This window comes from Bufo gargarizans, chromosome 4 (genome assembly GCF_014858855.1).
Source record: "Bufo gargarizans isolate SCDJY-AF-19 chromosome 4, ASM1485885v1, whole genome shotgun sequence".
Lineage (NCBI taxonomy): Eukaryota > Metazoa > Chordata > Amphibia > Anura > Bufonidae > Bufo > Bufo gargarizans.
The window spans coordinates 209,729,123-209,757,003 of NC_058083.1; the positions used below are offsets into that span (position 1 = coordinate 209,729,123).

At 45.2% G+C, this 27,881-nt stretch overlaps 1 protein-coding gene across 1 annotated transcript in view; it reads right to left on the reverse strand.

Annotated features, from left to right (window-relative positions):
- The window catches only part of LOC122934993 (probable cation-transporting ATPase 13A5), a 249,603-nt gene that overhangs the window by 22,522 nt on the left and 199,200 nt on the right, over positions 1-27,881 (reverse strand). Inside the window, exon 28 of the mRNA XM_044290686.1 lies at positions 12,977-13,065. Within this exon, the coding sequence (XP_044146621.1) occupies positions 12,977-13,065 (89 nt within the window). The remainder of the gene's footprint in view (positions 1-12,976; positions 13,066-27,881) is intronic.

The window sequence follows — 27,881 nt, forward strand, 5'->3', positions numbered from 1 at the left end:
TCTGTCGCGTAAATTACGGGTCCGTTTGTATGCCATCATTGGGGGGACAGAGAACTCCTTGACTGTTGGTAGTCCTTTCTGAAGGATCTGCCAATCCTGACGTAGGATGGCAGCAATATTGCTGCTGTCACCCCCAAAGATGGACACAAAAGGGATACGGGCAGACTCTTGTTTCTGTGGTTTCCTCACCAATGTAGACCCACGTTTCATGGATATAATCCTATTTTTGGTACGGTTGATTAATTTATTGGGGTAGCCTCTCTTTGAAAATTTCATACACATCTCATCCATTCTGTAGTCAAACTGGGTGTCATCGGATACGATACGACGTACCCTGAGTAGTTGGCTCCACGGGAGAGAGTTCACCATGGTCTGAGGGTGATTGCTATCGTACATTAGTAGGGTATTTCTATCTGTAGGTTTCTGGAACAGATCAGTGCTGATCCTTCCATTGTGCACCTGAACCCGGACATCAAGGAACTGCAGCTCACGGGCAGAATGCATCACGGTGAACTGCAGGTCCCGGACCCCAGAGTTCAGGTGCACATGGAAATCCTCCAGTTCAGGTATAGTGCCTGTCCAAATCAGGAAAATGTCGTCGATGTAGCGCCACCAGCACAGAACTCTCTCAAAGAATGTGGAGCGATACACCAGCCGATCCTCGACCTCCGCCATGAAGATGTTAGCGTAGGTGGGGGCCATATTAGACCCCATCGCCACACCACGCTTTTGTTGGTAGAAGGTGTCCCCGAAGAGAAAATAATTTCTCCTCAGGACCACCTCCAGGAGGGCGAGGATCAGCCGGCGCGCCCCAGGAGAGAGTTCCGTGCTGGCCAGGGCCACATCGACGACACTTAAACCATAAGAGTGGTCGATGGATGTATACAACGATACAACATCAAAACTTACAAGTAAAAATTCCGCAGGCAAAACAAGTGAATTCAACTTCGTCAAGAAATGGCCAGTATCTCTGATGTAGGGGGGGGGCCGTGGTCGCATGGATCCGCAATACCTTATCCAAAAAGATGGATATGGGATTAAAGATGGAACCCCTGCCCGACACAATGGGTCGGCCAGGGGGATCCACCAAACTCTTGTGGATCTTGGGTAGAACATATATTACAGGGGTAATCGGATGGCTCACATGCAGAAAATTATATAGTTCATCATCGATGACTCCTTGACTAAGGGCCTCATCCAATAATACCCCTATAACACATGCTATATCGAACTTAGGATCCTTGTTCAATATCTCGTAGACATTAACGTCCCCTACCTGTCGTGTGATCTCATTGATATATTTACAGGTATCCATGACGACCACGGCACCCCCCTTATCAGCTGGCTTGATCGTCAATTTTTTATTCTGTTCCAGTTCAGACAAAGCCCGCCTCTCAGCATGGGACAGATTATGCCTGAACTGGTCAGTGCTGCCCTCCCTCAATTGGTCAATTCGTTTCCTGACAAAGCTGATATATGTTTCAACCACATGATTGTTTTGCGGCGGCGAAAAATGACTTTTGTTACGTAAATCAAAATCTTTACACACAAGCATATCAGTGGATGCAATTGGTTGACAATTAGATGTATCAATATCTCTCGTTGAGAAAAAAGCTTTCAATCTAAGCCGTTGCGGTTACCATGGCTCCGGTGTTTGCACTGTGTCTCCATTGGCTGCGCTATCCATGTGACCTATGAGATTGACGCACGGCTGTGCGCACCATATGGGATGTCACGTGAGAGTCGCGCAGGCGATGACGACAGTGTTTACTTCTAGCTGCTCATTGGCTGGAGACGTCAGTGCCGGCCGTAGTCATGGTGACTGATGACACTTCCGGCATGCGAAGCCGGTGAGCCGCGACTGCGCATTGGAGGTGATAGCACGCCGTGGCACACATGACGGAGATGGAGGCCTTGCCGGCTTCAGTAAGTAGCAACTTGCACAGATTTTTTCCATTATAGTAATTGGCTATGTTGATACAATGTGGGGCGTGTTTTTTAATGTGGGGGGGTATTTATATGCCTACCAACACTGATGTCATTAGGCTTGATAAAGACTGGTGAACAGTCGAAATGTTGCCATTTGTGTCTGGAGGTACGAATAAAGAAACTTTGATACTGCTACATGCTGCCGGAGCCATCTTCCTTTCTACACATGTATTCCAAGGCCTGATGGATCAAGGGCCTACGGCTAGGCTGCTGCATTGATCAACGCATTATCTTGAGACCACAAGGTGCTGCTTCTACAATTTCACGTTTATTTATAGACGAGGTAAAGTCTACACCTGGCAAGAACCAAATGGACAGAGACGTCAACCGTTCTCTGGTAATCCCAACAACAACAAATGGAATAACTCCAACCCTAGGAGGAGAATGGTACCCACTAATGGAGAAGGAGCCACTCAAGTCACACAACAACATGATGATTTTTTAGGCCCGGCTATGGATCCAAAAGGACCAGACGTGGTGGGCGGAGACAATATAAATGGAGAAAAAGAACAACGGAGTGTAAGGAATCGGCCAGCAAGGAAAAAGAATCCATAGTGGTAAATATATCTTCCCATGTACTGACCGATGCACAGACCAAACTTTTATCTAAAGGTCTATCTTTTTGTCCCGCGGTGGGAGTGGACTGGTTCCAATTGGAAGTGGACCTGCAAAAAATTTTCAGAAGCCTTAAGTTAAAAGTGTGGTTCTCTGAAATTGATGAGGTTGACACCCAGCGAGGTTGTGAACTCTCCCTTCGCAGTGTGGGCCTATATGCCAAGGGTGACTTCACACCACAGATTAAGAATCCAGCCATTGACACATATATCAATGCAGTGAGGGCCGACATTGAACTATTGAAAGAATCCATGACAGTTGGAGGTCTCAGACATCCCAACATGACGTCTGTGGAGATTTGTGCGTTGGGTGAACTTTGCAACAACGGCTCCCTCGCGGTTAAACCGGCCGATAAGGGGGGAGCCGTTGTTGTGATGGACACCCAATGGTACGGGAGGGAGTCAGTGTTCTCCAATTTGGCTATTTTTTTAGATAAGATACTGAGGTGTTATGCAGTTGGGGCTAAATCATATGTACGAGACACTGGTGATTTCTTGAATAAGATTGCTAATGTGCAAGTAACGGCGCACACGCTGCTGGCTTCATTTGATGTGGTGAGCCTCTACACTTCTATCAATCATGATAGAGGTGTAGAGGCAGTCAGAAGATGTCTGGCTCAATCCCCGTACACTGATGAATGTAGGGAGTTCATATTGGACCTGCTCGGTGTAGTTTTGAGATATAATTATTTTGCGCTTCAAGCCGGGTATTACCTACAACAGCGGGGAACCGCAATGGGTTCAAACATGGCGCCAACTTATGCCAACATTTTTATGTCGGTCCTGGAGGCTGAACACGTCTATGTGTCCCACCACTTCAGCCTAGTGCGGGGGTAGTGGAGATACATAGACGATGTTTTTGTCATCTGGTTCACGCTTGTACACTCCACCGAGCAGGTCCAATTTTTGGATACCATGGTAAAGAAACAGGGCACAACATTGGTGACTGACTTATACACAAAGCCAACTGACTGTAACAAGTTATTGAGGTTTGAGAGCTGCCATCCGCGATCTATGGTTAAGACTTTGCCACGGAGTCAGTTTCTCCGTGTGCAACGCATAGTTAAAGACCCCGTTTTGCGTAGTACAAGGTTGTCGCAGATGGCAGACAAGTTCATCAGGAGAGGGTACCCGAGAAGCTTGGTGCATACACAGTTGGAGGGACTAGAACCCAGGAGGACTAGTGAAGTAACTAAACAGAGTAGGGTACCATTCATCTCTACCTTCAATGAGGGTAGTTATCAGATAGCTGGAGCCATTAAAAAACATTGGCCGATTTTAAATAACTGCTTTAGAAAAGTGAAGGAGTTTGCTGTGCCCCCCTTGATGTCCTATAGGAGAGCAGACAGTCTGAAGGATAAACTGGTGAGAGCAGAAGTTGCTGGGGTTAAGGCCCCCGTTCAAACCTATATAGGCCGTAAGAAAAATGGGTGCTACCCATGTTTAGGCTGTGTCAATTGCAGTTATATGCTAAAAGGTGATAAATTCATACATCCGGTATTGAAGACCCAATTTGAAATCAGACATTTCCTGACCTGTGATAGTTCATTTGTGATATACCTTTTATCTTGCCCCTGTAATCTCCTGTACGTAGGGGAAACTATTTGTGAGGTCAAGACCAGAATGAACTATCACAGGTACTCGATTCGTCAGAAGAGGAGAGATCTCCCGGTGCCGAAGCACTTTGTTGAGGCAGGGCACAAAGAAAGGGACCTTAAATTTAGGGTGATTGACCATATCCCCCCACTCAAAAGGGGAGGTAATAGGGAAAGATTGTTGAAACAATGTGAGATCATGTGGATACACAGATTACACACACTGAAGCCGGATGGCCTCAATGCTGAGTGTAGGTGGGAATTATATGGATAAAGGATATGTGTAGTGCTCATCAACGGGGGGGTTTCTCGACCGTTGGGTCTGGGGTAGGAGAGACATAACAGTGCACGCTTTTTTGAAATTATTACTATTATATATTGACACTGTATTTCCTCTATTTCAGGATGTTTTGATTAGCTTGATGAACTTTTATCTGTGTATTGGATGGAGCCGCCCTAGTCTTTTGGATATGAACTTGACAATTAACGACGTGTGGAGACATGCGGGGCGATGTCAGACGGCCTGGGACTGTTACATGATTGCACATTATGTCCAATATTGTTTTATAGTGTACAAATGGATTGATGGTGTATGCGCGTTACTGACCATACACTTGAGGGTCAGTGACTTGACATACACGTTATCTTAATATGTGTATGTGTAGGTTGATGGGAGGAGTGTGTCCCATTATAGCCACACTACATGATGTGGACGGTGATGGCCAGGGGGGATGATATAATCGCTTGAGCTATAGGCTAGGCTTGATTTTCCTCCCCCCGGGCCATTTCCAAACACTGTTTTTCGCTTGGATTTGTGCGCATGTATTTGCTCTGGCCGCGTTGGGCTCGTCCGCTTGTCCAAACATGTTTACATCCCTATGGTTACAGCTTGGTCCCGCCTGTGGTGTGACGTGTGCTGAGCCACATGGTCTGGCCTCCCTCCCCTCGCAGCTGCGGCTCCTGCGTTCCGGTGGAGGACGCTGCGGTCCATTGGAGCGTGATGTGGGTGCGCGGCGCTGTTGGGGGCGTGGCCAGAGGCGTCTGGTCCGGCGCGTGCGCACCGCCGACGGGGGGACGCCAACTCTGGCAACGTGGGGATGTCGACATGTAATGTCTGAAGGGGGTGAGCTCCATCCGATTTTTAATAAGGTACAGCTGCAAGGGCAGCAGATGATTTTAACCCTTTATGCACTCAGCACTATATAATTTCTCACTGTACATAAGGGGCATTGATCCTCTGTATATTATAAATGCACTTGAGTAGCTGTGCACATTGCTATTGTTGTGATAGTAAGATGAACACATTGATGCGCTTTAGTATGAGTAAAAGTATAATGTTTATTATGTAAGAATACCATGTGACGATGTAGTCCTAGGTCATGTGACTAGATTGTTAACAGGTGTAATCACTGATTGTCATTCACTTGTATTGGAGTGTGGGTACATATACCCAGTTATTTGCACTGTTATGTAGCTTGATAAAGGCCTCATTGAGCAGGCCGAAACGTCGCTCGGATTAAAGTTTGGGGTCTTCATCCGTACACCAAAAGCTGGAAGTGCTGCCTCGTTATTTCATCTTTATATATATATATATATATATATATATATATACCACATATAAGACCAATATAAAACAGTTATACAATATAACATACAGTCAGGTCCATAAATTTTGGGACATCGACACAATTCTAACATTTTTGGCTCTATACACCACCACAATGGATTTGAAATTAAACAAACAAGATGTGCTTTAACTGCAGACCCTCTTTAATTTGAGGGTATTTACATCCAAATCAGGTGAACAGTGTAGGAATTACAACAGTTTGCATATGTGCCTACCATTTGTTAAGGAACCAAAAGTAATGGAACAATTGATTTCCCAGCTTTTCCATGGCCAGGTGTGTGTTATTCCCTCTATTTCAATTACAATGAGCAGATAAAAGGTCCAGAGTTTATTTCAAGTGTGTTATTTGCATTTGGAATCTGTTGCTGTCAACTCTCAAGATGAGATTCACTATCAGTGAAGCAAGCCATCATTAGGCTGAAAAAATAAAACAAACCGATCAGAGAGATAGTAAAAACATTAGACGTGGCCAAAACAAATGTTTGGAACATTCTTAAAAAGAAGGAGCGCACCAATGAGCTCAGCAACAAGACCCGGAAGACCACGGAAAACAACTGTGGTGGATGACCGAAGAATTCTTCCCCTGGTGAAGAAAACACCATTCACAACAGTTGGCCAGATCAAAAATACTCTCCAGGAGGTAGGTGAATGTGTGTCAAAGTCAACAACCAAGAGAAGACTTCACCAGAGTTTATACAGAGGGTTCACCACAAGATGTAAACCATTGGTGAGCCTCAAAAACAGGAAGGCCATATTAGAGTTTGACAAACGACATTTAAAAAAGCCTTCACAGTTCTGGAACAACATCCTATGGACAGATGAGACCAAAATCAACTTGTACCAGAGTGATGAGAAGAGAAAAGTATGGAGAAGGAAAGGAACTGCTCATGATCCTAAGCATACCACCTCATCAGTGAAGCATAGTGTTGGTAGTGTCATGGCATGGGCATGCATGGCTGCCAATGGAACTGGTTCTCTTGTATTTATTGATGATGTAACTGCTGACAAAAGCAGCAGGATGAATTCTGAAGTGTTTCGGGCAACATTATTTGCTCATATTCAGCGAAATGCTTCAGAACTCATTAGATGGCGCTTCACAGTGCAGATGGACAATGACCTAAAGCATACTGCAAAAGCAACCAAAGAGTTTTTTTAAGGGAAAGAAGTGGAATGTTATGCAATGGCCAAGTCAATCACCTGACCTGAATCCAATTGAGCATGCATTTCACTTGCTGAAGACAAAACTGAGAGGGAAATACCCCAAGAACAAGCAGGAAATGAAGATAATTGCAGTAGAGGCCTGGCAGAGCATCACCAGGCATGAAACCCAGCATCTGGTGATGTCTATGCGCTCCAGACTTCAGGCTGTAATTGAACGCAAAGGATTTGCAACCAAGTATTAAATAGTGAAAGTTTGATTTATGATTATTATCCCGTTCTTATTGCTTTTGGTTCCTCAACAAGTGGGAGGCACATATGCAAACTGTTGTAATTCCTACACCGTTCACCTGATTTGGATGTAAATACCCTCAAATTAAAGCTGGCAGTTAAAGCACATCTTGTTTGTTACATTTCAAATCCATTGTGGTAGTGTATAGAGCCAAAAATGTTAGAATTGTGTTGATGTCCCAATATTTATGGACCTGACTGTATAAAATCAATATAAAATTAAAACAAAATAACAGTGTGATTGTAATAGTCATGTTCCTTCCTTTCTATTTAAGCTGCGGAGCTCTCGCAGCTTATAATATATACTTTAGACTACGACCCTTTTTTGTTTTCATTATATTTGGTATACTTCCAATGAAATTATGGAAAGTTCTATGGAGCTTGAGTGAGTGTCCATTATGTTAATGCGCAGTAGTATAAGCGTTATATGGTTATTACTAGTAGGACGTAGGTCCACTTACATATCCAGTCTCTTTGCCGTCCTTGTAATGTTTATGGGAAGTTTTTCTTTTGTAGTGCTATGCGCTTCTTACCCAATGTTAATGGTGGTCTGCAAGGTTCGGCAGCTCTACAGATGGTTTCTGGTTGCTAGCGATGCTGCACGCCTGCGCAGTACGGATTTTCGGACGCTCACGACTCCATGTGTGTACTCCAGCTGCTGGCAACACTGCGAGCCTGCGCAGTACAGATATCCGGACGCTCACAGCACCGCAAGTTTGTTTCACTCCGATGTCAGAAACTTCACGCATGCGCACTTTCACTCTTTACTCGTCAGAATGGATGTTCAAGATTTTGCTGTTCTGGAAGTATGTCACAAGTTATAACAAGGATGCAGTCTTCTAGCCAGACGCGATTCAAAACCGCATGGGTTTCTTCCTCAGTGGCAAATTGCAGCATGAAGAAAGGGGGACATATTGCTCCTTATAAGGAGTCTAAGTTGGGATCAAAACCTGGACCGGACCGTGACTAAATTAGACAATGCTATATCAGATTAAATAATACTGTGTCAAATGCACATTAGTTCATAAAATGCACATTACCTTTCTCACATATCTCAGTATTGTATACTATGTACTAGCAGTACTATATCCAATAGTAATATTACATTATAATAGTAACGTAGATGAAATCAGCATACAATAATCGAACGGGACTTGGCTTCCGCCGATGGAATGACTGGATTTGGTGAGAGGGTGCAGGACGTGTCGATGCGCTGGTAAAACAGCCTGGCATCGACACGTCATGTAGCCCCACCACTGAACCATTTATAGGAATCCAAAAATTTCCAGTTCGGAATTGAGTCCCCTAGGTGCTATAGTACCAAACTCATAAATCATTTTAGACTCATACCGGGATATTTTTGATATGAAGTCGCCTCCCCTCCAGTCTTTCTTAACAGTCTGGAGGGCTACGTACTTTAGGCCTGTTGGATCACTGGCATGGTGTGTTTTGAAATGATTAGACAGTACATGCTTATCATAACCCTTCTTGATGTTATTTATATGTTCGGAGATCCTAATCTTGAAGGTCCTGCTAGTGCGACACACATACTGTTTTGCACATGGACACTCCAACATATAAATAACGGCTACACGGTTGCAAGACAATATTTCATTAATTTTCCATTTGTTTGCATTAATTCGGGACACTATTTCTGTGGTTTTCCTAGGGAATTTAGTTGTTCTACAATTCCCACAGGTACCACACCTATAGAACCCCTTTAGGGTCATCCAAGGTGTAGTTATGGATGTTTTTTTTGTCTCCTAATAGTCAAAGCTACTTGTAACCCTAAATTTGCTGCTTTTGTATAAACAATGGGTGGTTTAACTGGTATAACAGTAGCCAAAATGTTGTCACCACGTCACATGTGCCAATGTCTATTCACAAATTTTGAGATCTTTTTGTATTCCACATTGAAGGGCAATATCAACTTAGATGTTGCTTTTCCTTGATAACTTTTTTTTTACTGTTTTCTTAAAAAAAATGTGTGTCTATCAAAATTTTTCACTCCACTCAATGCATCATCCAACAGCACAGACGAATACTGCTTCTCCAAAAATTGATTTTTCATGGATATTGCCTCCTGATCGAACTGTTCGTCACTAGTACAGTTGCGCTTCAACCTACGAAATTGGCTGAATGGCACATTCAGTAACCATCGAGGTAAGTGGCAGCTTGTGTTTAAAATAAAGCTGTTCCTCGATACAGACTTTTGATATGTGCTACACAAAAATTTAGGGCCATTTATTTCTATGTTGAGGTCCAAAAATTGCACCACTTGTGTGCTGATGTTCGGCGTAAATTTAAGGCTGAGCTCATTACAATTTAGCCCATCCAAAAATCACACAAGATCGTCATACGGCCTATCCCATATCAATATAATATCGTCGATGTAGCACCGCCAGAGCACCAGACCCGACCCAAGCATGGGTATGATGGTACTCTGTTCCCAAGTTGGTCTAGCTGGGGGCGAATCTGGTGCCCATGGCGGTGCCAATCAACTGCAAATAATATCTGGAATCAAAATAGAAATAATTGTGTGTTAACACATATTTAATACTATCTAGGATGAATTGCAACTGTTCACTTTTGAGATATTTTTTTCTGTGATAGCATAGTTTATCTTAAAAGAGTAGCAATTGTATTGACAGCATGACTTGAAGCCATTGTACATTCATCAATAATAGGCAGTTTTCATTTCTTATTTATTCTGCTTCCTCTGAATTTAAGCTAATTGATGAAACATATGCCCATACAAAGAATGGAACGTTCAACCACCAATTTTGCGGCAATGTCAGTACATGTGGCAGAAAGTAGTATGTTTCCGGGGCCTGCGATATAATGAATTGATGTGGTGTAAATATAAGTTTTTCCTCTCCCACCAGGTCCATCAGGAAAAAAGCATTTTGGGGGAAACAGAATGCTTGTTGCTACTCCACATTTAGCGACTGAATCATAGATGTATAAGTAATCTGCAAATTTTCATCATCAAATGTTTTATTAAATTTACTTGGAATATCATGGGCTGGAGATGGAAGTCCAAAGTTTTCACAAGGTGTCATTGTCTATTATGGAGGTGTATATGCAAAGAGCTATTCCCAGGAAAAAATATCCATCTTGCTAGCACTACCTTCTAGACATGTCTCCCTATGAGTCAAAGGCTGACTTTTTAACAAGCCTTGAAACATGATGAGGGAAAATGTGAAAGTCTCTTTATCAGTATGGAGTAGGATTCTGGCTGGCTGAGTGCAATGTCTTGAATGCAAATTCGACAGGGTGCTGGCTCTCTTTAAAGAGACCAGCTGTGTATTAAGCCTTTTTAGCAGTGTTCCATGGTATGAAGACTTATTGGCAACACTCAATGGGAAAAAAATATGTAGGGAAAGAGGACCATCTCGCTAGTCCCATCTTCTGCAAGCCAGAATCCTACTCTGTAATGATGAGGAACAAGCACCCCTGAAACAGCTGTCTACAGATTGATATTTGGCTTGGCTATTTTCCCCTATGATCTGCCAAGGCTTGTTAAACAGTAGAACTTTGACTCATAGGAAGTCACTTCCAAAAGTGGCGCTAGTGAGATGGTTCTTCTCTAGGAGATACCTCTTGGCATATTTTTTTCCCATCTGGAAAATTGCCAATAAGTCTTAATACCATAGAGAGCTGCTAAAAAGTCTCCATAAAAAGCTGGTCTCTTAAAGGAGAGCAGCACCCTGGCTAAGCAGTATTTAAGGCTTCCACTCAGCCAGCCAGAATACTACTCTGTACTAATGAGGGACAAGCACCACAAAACAGCTGTCTACATACTATATGCTCTCCATAATGAGAACGAGTACCCCCGAACAACATATATATATTGGAGTTTTGGAAAAGGATTGCGCTGCAGGAGAAAATTCTTTTGTATAAAAATAAAAATATATAATAAAAAGTTCCTTTGGTAGATCTTCAATCAACGTGGTCACAAGCCAACCTCACAACTTAACACTGGTATGGAAATCTGTTCTGAAATGAAAAAGCGCACTATGGTGTAGCAAGTTCCACAAACTTAGCGCACCTGCGAATAGATTATACTCACAGGGTATCTTGCGAGTAAATGCGTATATGAATGGATGGTGTCTTCAATAGTACTCTGTTGAAAAGAGAGGACTATAGTGTAGCATATAATTACACTTAAAACGCTTGCTGTAAGGTTATACTCACAGGATGTCCCTTATGAGAGGCTTGGAAGGAATCTGTGCAATCTTCACAGGCAGCTGGGCGGGTGGAGCAGGCAAGGATCAAGATACTCGAGTAGGAATTTCCAAATATCGATCCGACAGATGGAATGCTTCTGCACCTAGATGGTACTAGACCTCAGCTTCTCAGAAGGACTGGTAAGTGGAACGGATGCGCACCAAAGAGTCGGATAAAAATTATTTAATGAGAAATAAAATTACAGCTAAAACCACAAGACTAAAGTCTCTGAAATGCATTTCACCCGCCCAGCTGCCTGTGAAGATTGCACAGATTCCTTCCAAGCCTCTCATAAGGGACATCCTGTGAGTATAACCTTACAGCAAGCGTTTTAAGTGTAATTATATGCTACACTATAGTCCTCTCTTTTCAACAGAGTACTATTGAAGACACCATCCATTCATATACGCATTTACTCGCAAGATACCCTGTGAGTATAATCTATTCGCAGGTGCGCTAAGTTTGTGGAACTTGCTACACCATAGTGCGCTTTTTCATTTCAGAACAGATTTCCATACCAGTGTTAAGTTGTGAGGTTGGCTTGTGACCACGTTGATTGAAGATCTACCAAAGGAACTTTTTATTATATATTTTTATTTTTATACAAAAGAATTTTCTCCTGCAGCGCAATCCTTTTCCAAAACTTTACTTATTTGACTTTTCCCACATTGTCTCCGGATTTGCAGCGCTAGAGAAGACAAGTATATCTAATAGAGACTTTACTTTATTTATTTTCCCAACATATATATATTGCCCATAAATCCTGTGTGGCATGCTAGGCTTGCTCTCTCGACAATAGAGAGTGTTATATACCAATTTTTAGGGTAATTGGAGCATGTTTGATTTGGGTAGAATTGATTCAGACCAGATTCTTTTTTAAGTTAGTAAAATTGGAAACAAAAAGAATTTCAAGAATTTCTGTCATTTCTAGCCACATTCTTTAAGTTGTTTGGCAAGCAGCAGACACTGTAAAGCAGCCCTCTCAATGCAGCAAGCTTAAGAAGACAATTTTGATTCTGGTGAAATGTCTTCAAGCAGCACATGACCCATCACTGATATGTCACTTGGAGGAACATGATGCTAAGGCCAGTAATTGGCTGCAGTGGCATGGGTGACCCCCATCTATCCAGAATTTTACAGGACAGGGACTGGAGATCATTGAAGGGTGATAGGGACCCAGGGAGTTGTTACAGAGTAGATGGGAACAAGGGAGTATGATTTTTTTCAGCAGGTACAACAAACTGGAGTTCAAAGTTGAAAAAAGTCCAAAAAGCTAGAAACACCTTTAAGGGTTTTAACAAATATAGGGAACAATAAAGTATTATTTGATATCCCATGATATATTGAAATTCAATATTTGGAAAAAAAAAGGTAAAATTTAATATATAGTCGTATATATTATTAAAACAAAACTTCAAAAATTACTATATACCTAATATTGAATTATGAATATACATTATAAAATACTTTACCTCAATAGCCGTGTAGAAAGAGTCAATATCAGCAAAAAGGACAAATAAATAAAATGCAACTTGAATAATGATCACAGTTGATAACAGATCTGGAAAAGAAAAAAAATCATTACTGTCAACATGTGTGTATATAAAATTGTGGCATGTATGTATGTTGTGTTGGATGTTAAAATCTCTATTAGTAAAGAATTGGTGTACACATGTACACAGAAGAGAGATGTGCCCATAGCAAAGATCAAATTTGAACCATTAATAGGGTCACTAGTGTAGAGACTCTCTACACATATGAATTTGGTCTGGTATTTTTCCACTACAAAAAAACAAACATACAAAAGCCACATAAATCGTTTGAATCTTTTGCTTTTCTAAATGTGGTTTTTATGGGTTTTTAGTGGCCTTTTTTTCTTAATAGCTGTGTGAATTACTTTTCTTTATAATTTTTTTTATAATTTTCTTTATAATTTTTTAATTTGTCCCAGTAATTTGTTGTAAGCAATTTTGACTTAACTGCGCACATGCTAAGATCAGTTATTTTATTACTTTAGGCAATGACTTATGTTGTTGTAGAGACTGGGAACACATGACCAGGGATCAGGCATGGTGAAAAATTTATAAAATTAAGAAAGAAGCGAGTTTGGTTAGATCAAAGCATAGCATTGTGGATGTGCGATCCAGTTCTGTTTTTCCCCCCCTGGCATTTTATTGGTCTCTCTTTTTCTTTACTACTGGTATCAGCACTCCTCCCATTTGGCACAGGTGGTTTTAATCACAGAAGTCTGCATAAAGTGGTCATTGACCTGTAGCTCCTGATAGCAATGCATGGTGGCCTTTGTTTTTGTGGTGCTGTACTGGTGGGTTGGTGGGACCCAGTGCCATGGGTGGCATTGTCAGACAGCAGGGTTGCTGTTTGACTCCTGGGTCCCGCCGCCTACTAGGGCAGTGCCGCTTTGTCATCGCACTGCGCTGCGCCTTTTTGTCAGAGTAGGTCCCACTCAAAGAGGTGACCTTGGCGTGGGGAGTGGGCTTATGCCTTTTGATCAAAATGTACACTAATGCCTCTTGTACAGCATGCAGTTTAGGGGGCTGTACACTTCAATGTGGCGCTGAGAAGCGAGTTTGATTAGATCAAAGCATAGCATTGTGGATGTGCGATCCAGTTCTGTTTTTCTCCCCCTGGTGAAAAATTTATAAAAAACAAAAACAAAAAAACCCTCACTTGATCAAGGTATTCCAAGTTAAGTACCAAGCTCCTGTTTCCAGGAGCTCAGCAGTAGTGATGATCGAGTATGCTCGGCCGAACACCAGTTCGGCTCGAGCATTTTGATGCTGGGCACATGGCCGAATACCGCATGTGCTCGAGTGCAATGCTCGAGTCTCCGCCCCGCACGTTTCTTGGCTGCTATGCAGCTAATAAACGTGCAGGTAAATACTGCCCTCACTGTAATGCCGTAGCCATGTTGGCTGCTGGCATTACAGTGATTGGCTGTCCAGAACACGTCATCGGGTGCTATAAAGCACCCGATGACGCATGTTCGGCTCATTCTTAGTCAGGGAGAGCTGTGCTGGCTGAGGAAGGGACAGACAGTGTAGGGAGTGATTCAACCTTTTAAGGACTATTGTGTGTGGTAGCAGCAATCTATATTTTTATCGTAACCTGCGCTAAATTGCTAAAACTTTACAGACCCAAAAGTCCTTCTAAGGACTATTGTGTGTGGCAGCAATATCTATTTATAGCGCATCCTGCGCTAAATAGCGTACAATAGTTAGGCCGCTGCAGACAGTGACATTAGCTGTGCTACATCTTCAGTGTAAATGCGCATCCAGAAAAAATCTGTGACATCCAGTGTACTTTTTCCATAGATGGTGTCCGCTAAGGACAGTGACATTGGTTGCGCCACATCTCATGTGTAAAGTGAGGGCATCCAAAAAATATCTGTGACATACAGTGTACTTATTCAATAGACAATGTCCGATTCTGACAGTGACATAACCAGTGCCACATCTGCAGTGTAACTTGTGCGCTGAAAAAATGTATCTGTGGCATACAGTGTCCTTTATCTGTAGACGGTGTCCACTATAGACAATGACATTAGCTGCGCCACATCTCCAGTGTAAAGTGTGTGCATCCCCAAAAATCTGACATCCAGTGCACTTTTTCCGTAGACGGTGTTCGCTCCGAACAGTAACATTAGCTGTGTCACATCTCCTGTGTGCGCATCCAAAAAAATATCTGTGATATACAGTGTACTTTTTCAATAGACGGTATCCGCTTCTGACAGTGACATGACAGGCGTATTATTGAGTCGCTCACCCCTTAACCTCCCCCTTCCCAACCAAATAATGAAATACTCAGCACAGCAAATGGATTTATTGGCCACAGGAGACTTTTTATTAATAACATAAATACAATAAATACCATAAATATAACTAACCCAAGGCCTTCCCACCTGAAGGTCCCCGCCCCAAGAACCTTACCAAGAACCTAAAGAAATTACAGCACGAGGAGGGTCCTTGGAGCACCGTAAAATGACGTATAACTGCCCCGCCCTCAGTTACTTACCTCTAGCTGATAAACGCCAGCTCAGAGAAACCGGTAACCAAGGGCAAAAATGTGGGCCGCTACCCGCCATATCACACCCCAAAACCAATACCTGGGGAGTCCAGAGCCCTCTTTGGCTCCCTCCCCGACACGCCAGAGCCACCATAACCACCAACTCCAAGGACCCACCACCACCCACGATACAAGAAGGTGAACACCTCACCTCCTTGCGTCCCGCCACACCCGTAACGCCAATTCAATCCTGTCCTGCAAACCAGAACACTAGAGATTAATCCCTCCAGCATTCAGGTGTACCCCATCACTTCTCCAAAATGCCCCCTCACCTGACTCCAGCTCCTTATGCTATTCCACCGTTCCTCGCTAAAAACCTACCCACAGCCCTGTTCACTTTTATCCTTGCTTTATTCAGACGTTCCAAAGACCCCGCGTCCATCCAGTGCTTATGTGGCACCATGTCTGAGCAAACCGTCACCAGCTGCGGATACTGCGCCCACAACCGCAGCAAGTCAAACTTTATGTCCTTCACAAGTTCCCGGAAGGGGCACACCCCAAATTATTTCCCCTTACATGTAACACAAAAACTCCGGGGGGCATATCTAACCATTGTGGTAAGGTGAATAGAAAAGTGTATGGTAAAGTCCTGGAAGGGGTGTATATCCCACCCAGCTTCCACTGGGTGAGGTAAATAAAATCCAGAAGGTTAAAATGGTCTCAGCAATATGTAGGTTGCTGAGACAGTTTTGTTAAGTTTATAGGCTGGATTTTATTGGACTGGGAGAAGGTAGGATTGGTAGAGGGACCTCCCAAGTTCACCCCATTCCGGGACAGGTTTTCCCCTAGCCTGAGGGATCCCAGCTGAAGCCAGCTGGGATAATCAAGGTGAAATAAAGCATAGTCCAGGCTGTCAGTCTAGGAGAGTGAGGCCTGCAGAAAGTCTGGGAAGCTGGCTGCCCTGCTGACTAGAGAAGCCGAGTTCTCTGTGTGAACTGTGTTCAATAGGTGAGTTAGGAACTTCACTGTATTAGCCAGAGCCCAGACGGGCAGGTGTTTATTTTGGTTTATGTTTTGTGTTGCTGGACCTTCAGCTTACCCAGTGAATTATAACTGGGGTGCATGTATTGCCGGAGTGTGATAAATAAAGCAATGTTTGGACTTTAACCCTGTGGTCTGCAAGAGAATCTGTAATCGCCGCCCTACCTGAGAGTGTAACCCCTTACACCGTGCAAACCTGTGAAACTCAGTAAGAACCCGACTCCACAGCATGCCTCTCTTCCTCAACCATCAGATCAACGCCACCTCTCTCAAAAAACTAAACTCTCTACCAATCGGGCCTGACCGTTGTTCGTAATGCTCTCCAAAACACGTAAGAGTGCCCCATAATCCACACCAGACACTGCAAAACACCTGTAGGGAACACAAAAATAACACATATCAATCCCCGACCGTCGCCAAGACCCAACTCCCGCCCCAAAAACTCCACCCATTATACCTACACGGGTCCAACATATGAACGGAACCAAATAGACTCCCAAAGGCCAATGTGCTGAATAACTTCCTCCCAAAACCCCATCCTAGCCGCTTCCGAGGCCGCGCCTATACGAAAAGAATGACCCCCATATAACGAGGGGTCACCGATCCAACCACTTCAAGCAGGCTCTCATAACAGCTATAAACTGGAAACGAGAAAGAAACAACCCATCCTCATGAACTAACAACAAGTCAACCCCCCCAAACACTCTCCCTCCACAAAATTCCCTAAGGCATTGAACCGGGCACGCGTTCGACCCTGCCACCTGGTACAACACCACCCGACAACCCCGCCCCAGTTGGTCCGTTTTTGACCTCCTGATGAAAAACTCTAACCTATCATCAAATAACACCACATCCTTTCCGCAAAGGCCCCGACCCGACTCTTACTCGGAGTAACGAACTCCACAATCCTCAATGCCCCAAAACAGGCGAGCAAAAAAGCCAGCTTAAACAGCCCAACCTCCCCTGCCAACCCACAAATCCGCTCTAGCTGTCCCATCATATCTATCAACAAAGCAAATTAAACTGGTGGACGTTGATCCACCCCCGATGAACGCTTCCTCCAACCCCTTAGGGCCTGCGCAACCCAAAACGATTTGGTCACATCCGCTGCCATAAACTTGTTCAATCTGAAAAATGACCATCCCTCCTCCCTACAGTGCCCCACCCAAAGCAACATCAAAGCTCCTTCATCCAACCTACTTCCGTGAAAACTCTGCCTCCAAGCCTCCCATAAGCCCCATGCCCTTGCATACGCCGCTCAGGTCCCCGCAACAAGAAACCCCTCACCAGATCTTCAACTGACCAAATGGCAGATTCCACAGCTCCTGGGGAAAGCTCGTCCCTTCCATCTCCGCCTCCGGTGCCAACACCCAAAAACGCTCCTACTGGAAACGAGACAAAGTATCTGCAATTGAGTTACTAATCCCAGGGACATGGGATGCTACCATCTATGTGTTCAGGGATAAGCAACCCAAAATCAAATGCTGAAACGAGCGCATGATCGGTGGCGATCAAGCTGAATTGCGATTAATGGCCTCAACCACCCCCATGTTATCGCAAAGAAAACACACCTTCCGATTGCGAAAAAAATTCACCCCAAATGGACATGGGCACCACAATGGGAAAGAGCTCCAGCAACACCAAGTTCTGCACTAAACCGTCCTCCTTCCATTTTTTCGTTCATTCACCCACACACCAACAACCACCCAAATACACCCTGACCCCCGCCGCATCCATAAACAAATCCAAATCTGCTGTTAACACCCCGTCCGCCATCCACAAAGACCTCCCGTTATACATCTCCAAAAATTACGCCCACACCCTCAAGTCATCTTGCAACTCACTATTAATCTGAACAAAGTGATGGGGAGCCCTCACTCCAGCTGTCGCCTGCGCCAATTTCCTACAAAAGATCTGTCCCATGGGCATTATATAGCATGCAAAATTAAGCTTACCCAATATGGACTGCAGACACCCCCCCCCCCCCGCCGTAGATCTATGACTTTGTCCTCCGGCAACCAGCTGTCACTGCTGGCGGTGGGGGAAACCCCCAGCCGTGCGGTGCCAGGAGAAGGTAGGGTTACCACTTAGCCGGGACCACAGAGTTAGGGAGCAGGTCACCTCCTATAGCGTCCCTAACGCTGACCCTGTCTCCTGTCTGTATGAGCCGACCTTGGTGGTAGGAGGGCTCATACGCCGGAACCTAAAATTCCCTACAAGCCCTCAAGTCGGCCCTGAACTAGGGGACAGAGTAAGACGACCTGCTCCTCCTAGACACGGAGGAGCAGGAGTCTCAACGGCCAAGCAACACAGGGGGATACAAAAACAGCTATGGCAGTGGCAGGCAAATGGAAACAACTCATCACTCACCTGCCACAGACAACACAACCAGGAACCCATGTGCAGGTGCTGTAAGTACAAGACAACAACGGACACAGCACACACCCGACATCACACAGGAACCCTGGACCATAGGCTGCAATAACACAATCCCATACACACCTAAATAACACCGTGAAACATAGAATTTACTGACAAAGGTTTATGACCAGAAGGATGGTCCCCACCAGGCAGATGGAGGAGACAGGAGGCTGCTCCAGCCAGCATGGCTGAGAGCAACCTACTGAACCCAGCCAGGGACTGAGGCTTTATAGGCCAAGAGGCCACACCCAACGGTCAGAACACACCCAGTGACATCACACACACACTGGGAAGGGAATTAACCCTTCCAGCACCACAGAAGGGAAACTCACATAAAGGGGAAAGCACACAACCTCACTCACCTGTCTCCGACGGCAACGGCATGCGTGGCAACCGTGTCCTCCAGAACAGCCAACAGGCCGAGACACTTCCACAGCATGCAAACATCACCAGACGTTGCCGCGGACAACCGCAGGTGAAGGGAGGAGTCTAGGTGCATACTAAACATCACCTCGTGCACAACAAACAAACAAGGAAGTGCACAATATCACACGTAGCCAAGGGCAACCGCACACATGCCTATTGTCCGCGGCAACCGCACCTGAGGCAAACAACTAAGTGCCCCCAGCTGCGGTTGACAACACCAAACCGCGGGCAACCGCATGCGGCTCCCAAGGAGTCACGACCATGACCAAGGGTCGTGACACCAGCATTCCATAGCCACCGTATCAATGACTATACCCAAAAAACTCAACATTACAGAACAGCCATTAGAACTTGGCGGCCCGATAAACAAAAAATCATCCAGCTAATGGATGATGGAACCCCAACCTGATGACTCTCGTACCGCCCACTCCAAGAAAGAGCTGAACCGTTCAAAATATGCGCACAAAACCGAACAACCCATGGGAAAACACAGATCATCGAACAATCCCCTGTCCCAAAAACACCCCAACAAGTGCTGACATTCTGGGTGCACTGGCAAGACGCGAAAGGCCGCCTTAATATCCACCTTGGTCAACAACGCTCCCCGCCCATAATACCGTACCCAACGAATCGCCTCATCAAACGACGTATACACGACAGAACACAATTCCGGCGCAATCCCGCCATTAACCGAGCCCCCCTTTGGAAACGAAAGGTGATGTCAAAGGTGAAGGCAAAATTTATTAGGCTCCCTTTTTGGCACAGCCCCCAACGGTGACACCCGCAAATCCTGCATCGGCAATTTCCTAAAGGGCCCTGCCATGTGACCTAACGTGAGGTATTGAGACTTGACTGACTCTCTTCCGGCAGGCCTCCGGTCTTCAGCACCTCTTGTGCCCCTTCTTGATTCCACCGACTCCAAAGCCTGCAGTTCTGCAGCCATGCCACTGGATGTCGCCATTGTCTCAATTGAAGACACCAAGGCCTGCAATTCTGCAGCCTCGCCAACTAAGGTCACCCTTGACAGAATTGGAACGCCAAGGCTTGCCGTTTCTCAGCCTCGCCACTAGATGTCGCCCGTCTTCCGATTGGAGCCGCCTCCGAGCCAGCACCGTGCTACCCGGGTAAGTCACTTTCTCTACAAAATGGCCCCTTTTCCTGCCCTTGATACCCCTTTTAAAGGGAACCTGTCACCAGGATTTTGGGTATAGAGCTGAGAACATGGGTTGCTAGATGTGCAGCGTCCCACTACGTGTGTGTGGGCACTGCTTAAAAGCACTTTTTACTTTATTATAAGCACTAGGTTGTCATGTATAATTTTGCATTTGTGTAACTGCAAAATCCCTGTTAACAGGCCTATTAGGTGCAATTTATACATCCTGCCACTAGATGGGGATAAAGTCCAGGTCCTATATATACTCAGGTCAGGCCTAGTTAGTCAGTTGAGAAGTGGAGGCAGAGGAGTTGAAACCAGGATGTAGTTCAGAAGTGAGCAGATCTGAGGTAGTCAGATCAAGTTAGTGGGAGGAAAGATAGAGTGAAGACTTCGCAACACAGATTAGTGAGTGGAGCCAACTTCGCTGGAAGGTGTTTACTCAGATGTTTAGGCGCAGAAGAGCGTTTTCCTTCTGTAGCTGGACTATAGACTTGCATCCCTGACCAGTAGGAGAAGAGTTTGCCTCCCTGGAAAAGAAACAAGCATTCCTAGGAATTCATCAGTGATAAGAGCCATTATTAAGGGCCACAGACAGCTTTGCATGGTGGAGGTTTTATAGCTTCAGGCAGCCACACCAACCTTCTAAGGGACAGTTGAGTTTTCCTGTCTAAAAATATTAAGCTTGCAGGGAAAGTCAAGGAATAGGATCCAAGGCATCTAAAGGAACCAGGTACACCTAACCCACTGCTCCAAAACCCACCAAAAACCTGACAAGCCTTAAACAGTGGATTTGCTGAATTAGCTCTGTATCATCTAAAGACTGCATTATTGTGCTACTGCAACTGAAAGACATCAAAAGTAAAAGTTGTGAGTTGCATCTTACCACTGTCTACCTCATTATTATTACCTATGGTTGTAGCACCATTAACGGTACTGGCGTCACGACAAAAACCATCAAAGGACTCAACCGCAACAAGCACCCTAAGCACCCTTAACATCAAGGGCACCTCAACCACCATCTTGGCTGATGCTTCCTACCACAGAGCGTGCCCCAGAGGATTTCGTGCTGTCCACCTCAACACTGTGCTGCCAGCCCAGGGAGGCTATCTGCTAACCGTGAGTAAACTGATGAACTGTGTGTTATACCATTATACCATTTGACCCTTCATCGGTCCACAGTGAACCTCACGTGTTCCCCCTGCGACTGGCTGGCTGCAGATGGCCACTAGCACATCCGCAATACCCAGTCCTCATAGCTCTGTGTGCTTTTATTGTGTATAAAAACCGATTTGATACATATGCTAATTAACCTGAGATGAGTCACAACTTGAAAATATGACTCTTTCCTGGTCACACAAGTAAGATATGACTCTTTTATGTTAATTTGCATATGTATCAAATCGTTTTTTTCACACAATAAAAGCACATAGAGCTATGGGGAGCAACGGATGCTGTCCGCATCTTTTGCGTCCCCACCATTAAAGTGAATGGGTCCGCACCCGAGCTGCAAAAACCGCGGCTCGGATGCGGACCCGAAAAACGTCCGTGTGCATGAGGCCTAAGTCAGAGAGAGCTGAGAATAGGAAGGGACAGAGAGTGTAATCGAATAGTCTATTGTGTGTGATAGCAGCAATATATGTTTGTATCGCAACCTGCGCTAAATTGCTCAGTGTTAGGGAGAGCTATGCATAGGAAGGGACAGACAATGTAGGGAGTGTAATAGAAAGATTTTTATACAAAAACTTTTCAGAGACCCAAAAGTCCTTTTAATGCTATTGTGTGTGACAGCAGCAATATATATTTTTAGCGCATCTTACCCCAAATATCGTGTAATAGGCCACTGCAGACAGTTAAATTATCCGCACCACATCTCCTGTTTAAAGTGTGCACATCCCTAAAATATCAGTCACATCCAGTGCAGTTTTTCAGTAGATGGTGTCCGCTGCGGACAGTTCAATTATATGCGCCACATCTCCTGTTTCAAGTGTCTGCATCCCTAAAATATCAGTAACATCCAGTGCAGCTTTTCCGTAGACGGTGTCTGCTGCAGACTGCTAAATTATCCGCACCACATCTCCTGTTTAAAGTGTGCGCATTCCTAAAATATCAGTGACATCCAGTAAACTTTTTCCGTAGACTATGGCCGCTGCAGACATTTAAATTATCCGTGCCACATCTCCTGTTTCAAGTGTGCATATCCCTAAAATATCGGTGACATCCAGTGCAGTTTTTCCATAGACGGTGTACGCTGCGGACTGTTAAATTATCCGCGCCACATCTCCTGTTTAAAGTGTGCGCATTCCTAAAATATCAGTAACATCCAGTGCAGTACCTGTGGTAACTGTCCTCATCACAAATACTGTTGTAAATTTGTTTGCACATACACTTCCAAATCCTACGCTACTATATGTGTGACATACTTTCAAGAATATATCACATTTAAAATGAAAAGGTGAGCAGTAGGGGACGGGGAAGTGGCCGTGATGCTGATGGTGCAAGAAGCGGCCTTGGCCTTGGGCGCGGAGACACTGTGCCTGCTGCAAGAGCACAAGAAAAACAATCATCCAAGATAACTAGTTTCATGTCCCAGTTTGCAGGGTTGCGCAGGACATCACTCTTGAAGTCAGCCCAGTGCGAGCAGGTGGTCGGTTGGATTGCAGCAGATAATGCTTACATTCGGTTAAGCAGCACCCTGTCTTCCACCAAGTCCAGTCTCAGTAGCCAGGAGTCTGGTCCACACAATCTTCACCCTGATCCTCATTCCTCCCACCATTTACAGTGTGGCCAAACAAGTGATCCCAAACTCCGGATATTCCGAGGAGCTCTTTTCAGCGCCATTACTTGATTTGACCCTCTCGCCAAAGCACGCTTGAAGAGGGACATGAGATCTTGTGCCCTGATGCCCAACTTCTTGAGCATGCACAGTCAAAAGAACATGACATGGTAAATGGCAATTAGAGTTTAATGAGGTGGATAATGATGAGACACAGTTGCCAATAAGTAAACCACAATTACTTTCTCAAGAGGTTGATAAGGAGAATGAGACACAGTTGGCAATCACTGAGATTGCGGTTAGGTCAACAAATCAGGTTGATCAGAGTGAGGAAGTGAAAGAGGAGGTGGTGGACGATGAGGTCACTGGCCCAACCTGGGAAGGTGGCAAGCCGAGCGAGAAGAGCAGTACAGAGGGGGAGGGATCTGCAGCACCACAACAGGCTGAAAGAGGCAGTGTGGTGGCAAAAGGGAGAAGGCAGGCCACACCAAACAGGCCCGCAATTGCTTCACGGAGCACCCCATTGCGGAAATCTCTCTTGCCAAGAGGTCTTGCGCTTTTTTTAAGAAAGTGCAAACGACCAAAAAATATCAATCTGTGTCTGCGGGTCACACCACTGTCTCTTCTTCCCCTATATTGCGTGCTGACCAATCCCCTGTCGAAGGCACAGGCCCTGATGCCTCCCGCTCTGCACCCGGACCGTCGCAAGTGCCATCAGTGACCACATCTAATTCTGTCGCCCAGTGCAGCATCCAAATGTCCTTACCTCAGGCCTTTGAACGCAAGCGAAGATACCCAGCCACCCACCCTCAGGCCATAGCACGAAATGCGCAGCTTTCCAAATTACTGGTCCTGGAAATGTTGCCATTTAGGCAGCACAAGTCAGTCATCAGTCGGTAGCTGGAAGCAGTGTAGCACTGCAGTGGGGAAGCGACAATAGGCTGTGCTGAAGCTGATATGCTTAGGGGACAAACAGCACACCGCCACAGAGCTGTGACTGAGACCAGACTAAGCTGTGGCTCTCGACACTCAACCAAGAACAGGCATGGTTGTGTCTGATAATGGCCGTAACTTGGCGTCGGCTTTGGAGCTCGGCAAGCTTAGACACATCCCATGCCTTACCCACGTCTTCAACCTTGTGCTTCAGTGGTTTCTTAAAACCTACCCCAATTTGCATGAGCTACTGGTGAAGGTGCGCCGCGTGTGTGCACATTTCCGCAAGTCATCAACAGCTTCAGCCGGTTTGTCAATGCTGTAGCAGCACTTGAAATTGCCAGCTCACTGGCTGTTGTGCGATGTGAGCACGCGCTGGAACTCCACGTTCCACATGTTGGCCAGGCTTTGTGAGCAGCAGAGGGCAGTAGTGCAATACCAGCTGCTACATGGTTGTCGCATTTCCAGTCAGCTTCCACTAATCAGAAGTGAGGAGTGGGCATGGATGTCTGACCTCTGTGAGGTTTTAAGAAACTTTGAGGAATCAACACAGATGGTGAGCGGCAATAATGATATTATCAGCGTAACCATCCCACTTCTGTGTCTACTCAAAAGCTCGCTGCTCACAATTAAGGGAGACGCTTTGCATGTGGAAGAGGTGGAAATGGGGGAAGACATTACACAAGGTGAAAGCCAAACCACCCTCAGTTCGTCTTCTCAGCGCAAATTGGACAAAGGGTAGTACCCATGGAAGTTTAATTCCATCTGTTCAGCAGGGGTACGCTGAAGAGGAGGAAGAGGATGAGGAGATTGAGAGTGAACCTCCTGATGACGACAGCGAAGCCTTGACTGTTACTCTGGCAAACATGGCTGACTTCATGTTAGGCTGCCTTTCCATCGACCCGCGCGTTATACTCATTTTAGACAACACGGATTACTAGTTGTTCACCCTTCTCGACCCCTGCTACAAAGAGAACTCATCTCTTATTCCTCTGGTGGAGAGGACGAGCAAAACGGTGCAATACCAGAAGATCCTTGTTGAAAAATTGCTCCAAAAATCTCCATCTGACAACGCTGGCGGCACAGTCAGTACTACCTTGGAGACAAGGGGAACACACAGCAGTTCCGACAGAGGCTGGGCAACACTCTCCAAAGCCTGGGGCAGTTTCATGACAACTCGCCAGCACCCTCACCCTGATGCATGGCCTACTGTCACAATGAGAGAAACATTTTGGAAGATGGTGAAGGTGTACATAGCAGACCGCGTCAGCATCCTCAATGATCCCTCAGTGCCTTACAACTACTGGATGTCCAAGCTGGACACGAGGCACGAACTGGCGCTCTACGCTTTGGAGGTGCTGGTCTGCCCTGCCACCAGCATTTTGTCTGAGCGGGTATTTAGTGCTGCTGGTGGCATTATAACAGATAAGCGTATCTGCCTGTTAACTGAAAATGCTGACAGGTTGACTCTCATAAAAATGAACAAGGCCTGGATTGACCATGACATCTCAACTCCACCAGAGGAAAGCGGCTGAACATAAAGGCCCTTTAAATGTGTTGTTTATAATGTACTAAATACACTATATTCCCATGCACCCCTTCCACCACAAACAAGAGTCTATGGTTTAATCTGCCTTTTCTCATCCTCTTCCTCCTCTTCCATTATATCAACATGCTTATTCATCACATATAATGCCCAAGCATATATGCCCTTCAAATATATTGTTTTACAGGGTCAGCTCAGCTGCAGGCACTCACTTGCAATTTTTTAGAGGGTTAGTTCAGCTGAAGGCCCTTGCATATAATTTTTTAGATGGTCAGCTCAGCTAATTTCCCTTGCATATAATTTTTTTGAGTGTCAGCTCAGCTAATGGCCCTCGCATATAATTTTTTTAGAGGGTCAGCTCAGCTAATGGTCCTTGCATATAATTTTTTAGAGGGTCAGCTCACTAGCAGGCCTTCATCTACAATCTTTTACTGTGTCAGCTCACCAGCAGGCCTGCACCTCAAATCTTTTACAGGGGCGTACATAGAAGTCATGGGGCCCCATAGCAAAACTCTGAATTGCCCCACCCCCCAATAAAAAGCACAATTATTAAAGCTGATTAGTGAGGGTGCGGGGTACATTAGGGGCTAAATAAAAGGTTAGGCTGTGTTCACATCACCTTTTTGTCATCCGTTTTACGTATATGTTGGGGGGGGGGGGAGGGATAAAAAAGTGCAGCACCCAACGCTTTTCTATCCTCCAGAGTCCAGTAGGAAAAAACATATACGTTAACATATACATTTTTCTTTCAAACTTTATGATGAAGGATGCCACTTAATGTATACATGAAATGGATGGAAAAAACGGGATATGAACTTGGCCTTACCCTTTAAGTTTTAGGCTACTTTCACACTCGCGTTTTGTGCGGCTCCGTCTTGTATCTGCTCAGACAGATCCACACAAATAATGCAAACGCTTGTATCCGTTAATAACGGATCCATTTGCATTATTCATTCCAAAAAAGTCTAAGTCAAAACAGATCCGTCTTGACTTACATTGAAAGTCAATGGGAGACGGATCCGTTTTCAATTGCACCATATTGTGCAAGCTTCAAGCTGCGTTTTAGTGACCATCTAAAAAATGCAACGGAGACCAAACGCAGCCAAATTGATGCATTCTGAACAGATCCTTATCCATTCAGAATGCATTGGGGCTTAACTGATCCGTTTTGGGTCGCTTGTGATAGCCCTGAAACGGATCTCACAAGCGGACTCAGAAACGTGTGGAAGTAGCCCTATTTATTTTATGATAGGTGTAAATCAGAGGAGAGCCTATAGGGTTAATTACTGCAGCAGAAATGTCCACATTGGTCAATGTGACCCCTGGGACAGATGTTCTGCAGGTCCACAGCATTAGCTCTCTATCTTACAGCTAAACTTATCCCTTTGTTATTAACAGGGAGCAGAGCTGAACAATTTTAGTCATGTCCCATCCTTGACTCTGAGGTAGTCTATCTGGAGCATCCAGCACATGCCACAGGTCCCAAATGAAAGAATACATATGCACTACAGTGAGCAGAGCTGAGGCTCCTGTCTGACTCTGATCCTAACAGCTCTAAGTATAGTCACACTGCTGCAGCAAACAGCCCATCTTCCTGTCAGCTCCTCTCACCTCAGCTCTATCATGCAGAGCGCTTCTGCTGCTGCTTCCTTCTGCCCTCTCACACAGCCTAGGAATAGTGAAGGCAGTGCTGGGGGTTAACAAGCAAAGAGAAGGGCAGGAAGACCCAGAGGAGGGTATGCATGTGGGACATCACTGCTGATAGAAGTAAATGCAGGGCTGGTACTTTACCGTGCTGCTAGCTGTGGGAGCAAACTTCCACCAAAGGTATCCCAGAGGAGAGGGCACATCAGGCACTGAGCTGCTACCTGATAGCAGCTGCTCACTCTCCCTCCCTCCTTTCACTTGGGGCCCAGCCTGCTGATGTCAGCGCAGCACTAGCATAGCGCTGCGTATAATGTCAAATGAAAATGTAAATATGTAATAGCACTGGGGCGTTTGGGGTGGCAAATGGTCCCTTATTGACACTGCCGACCCAAACGCCACATTGCCGGTATT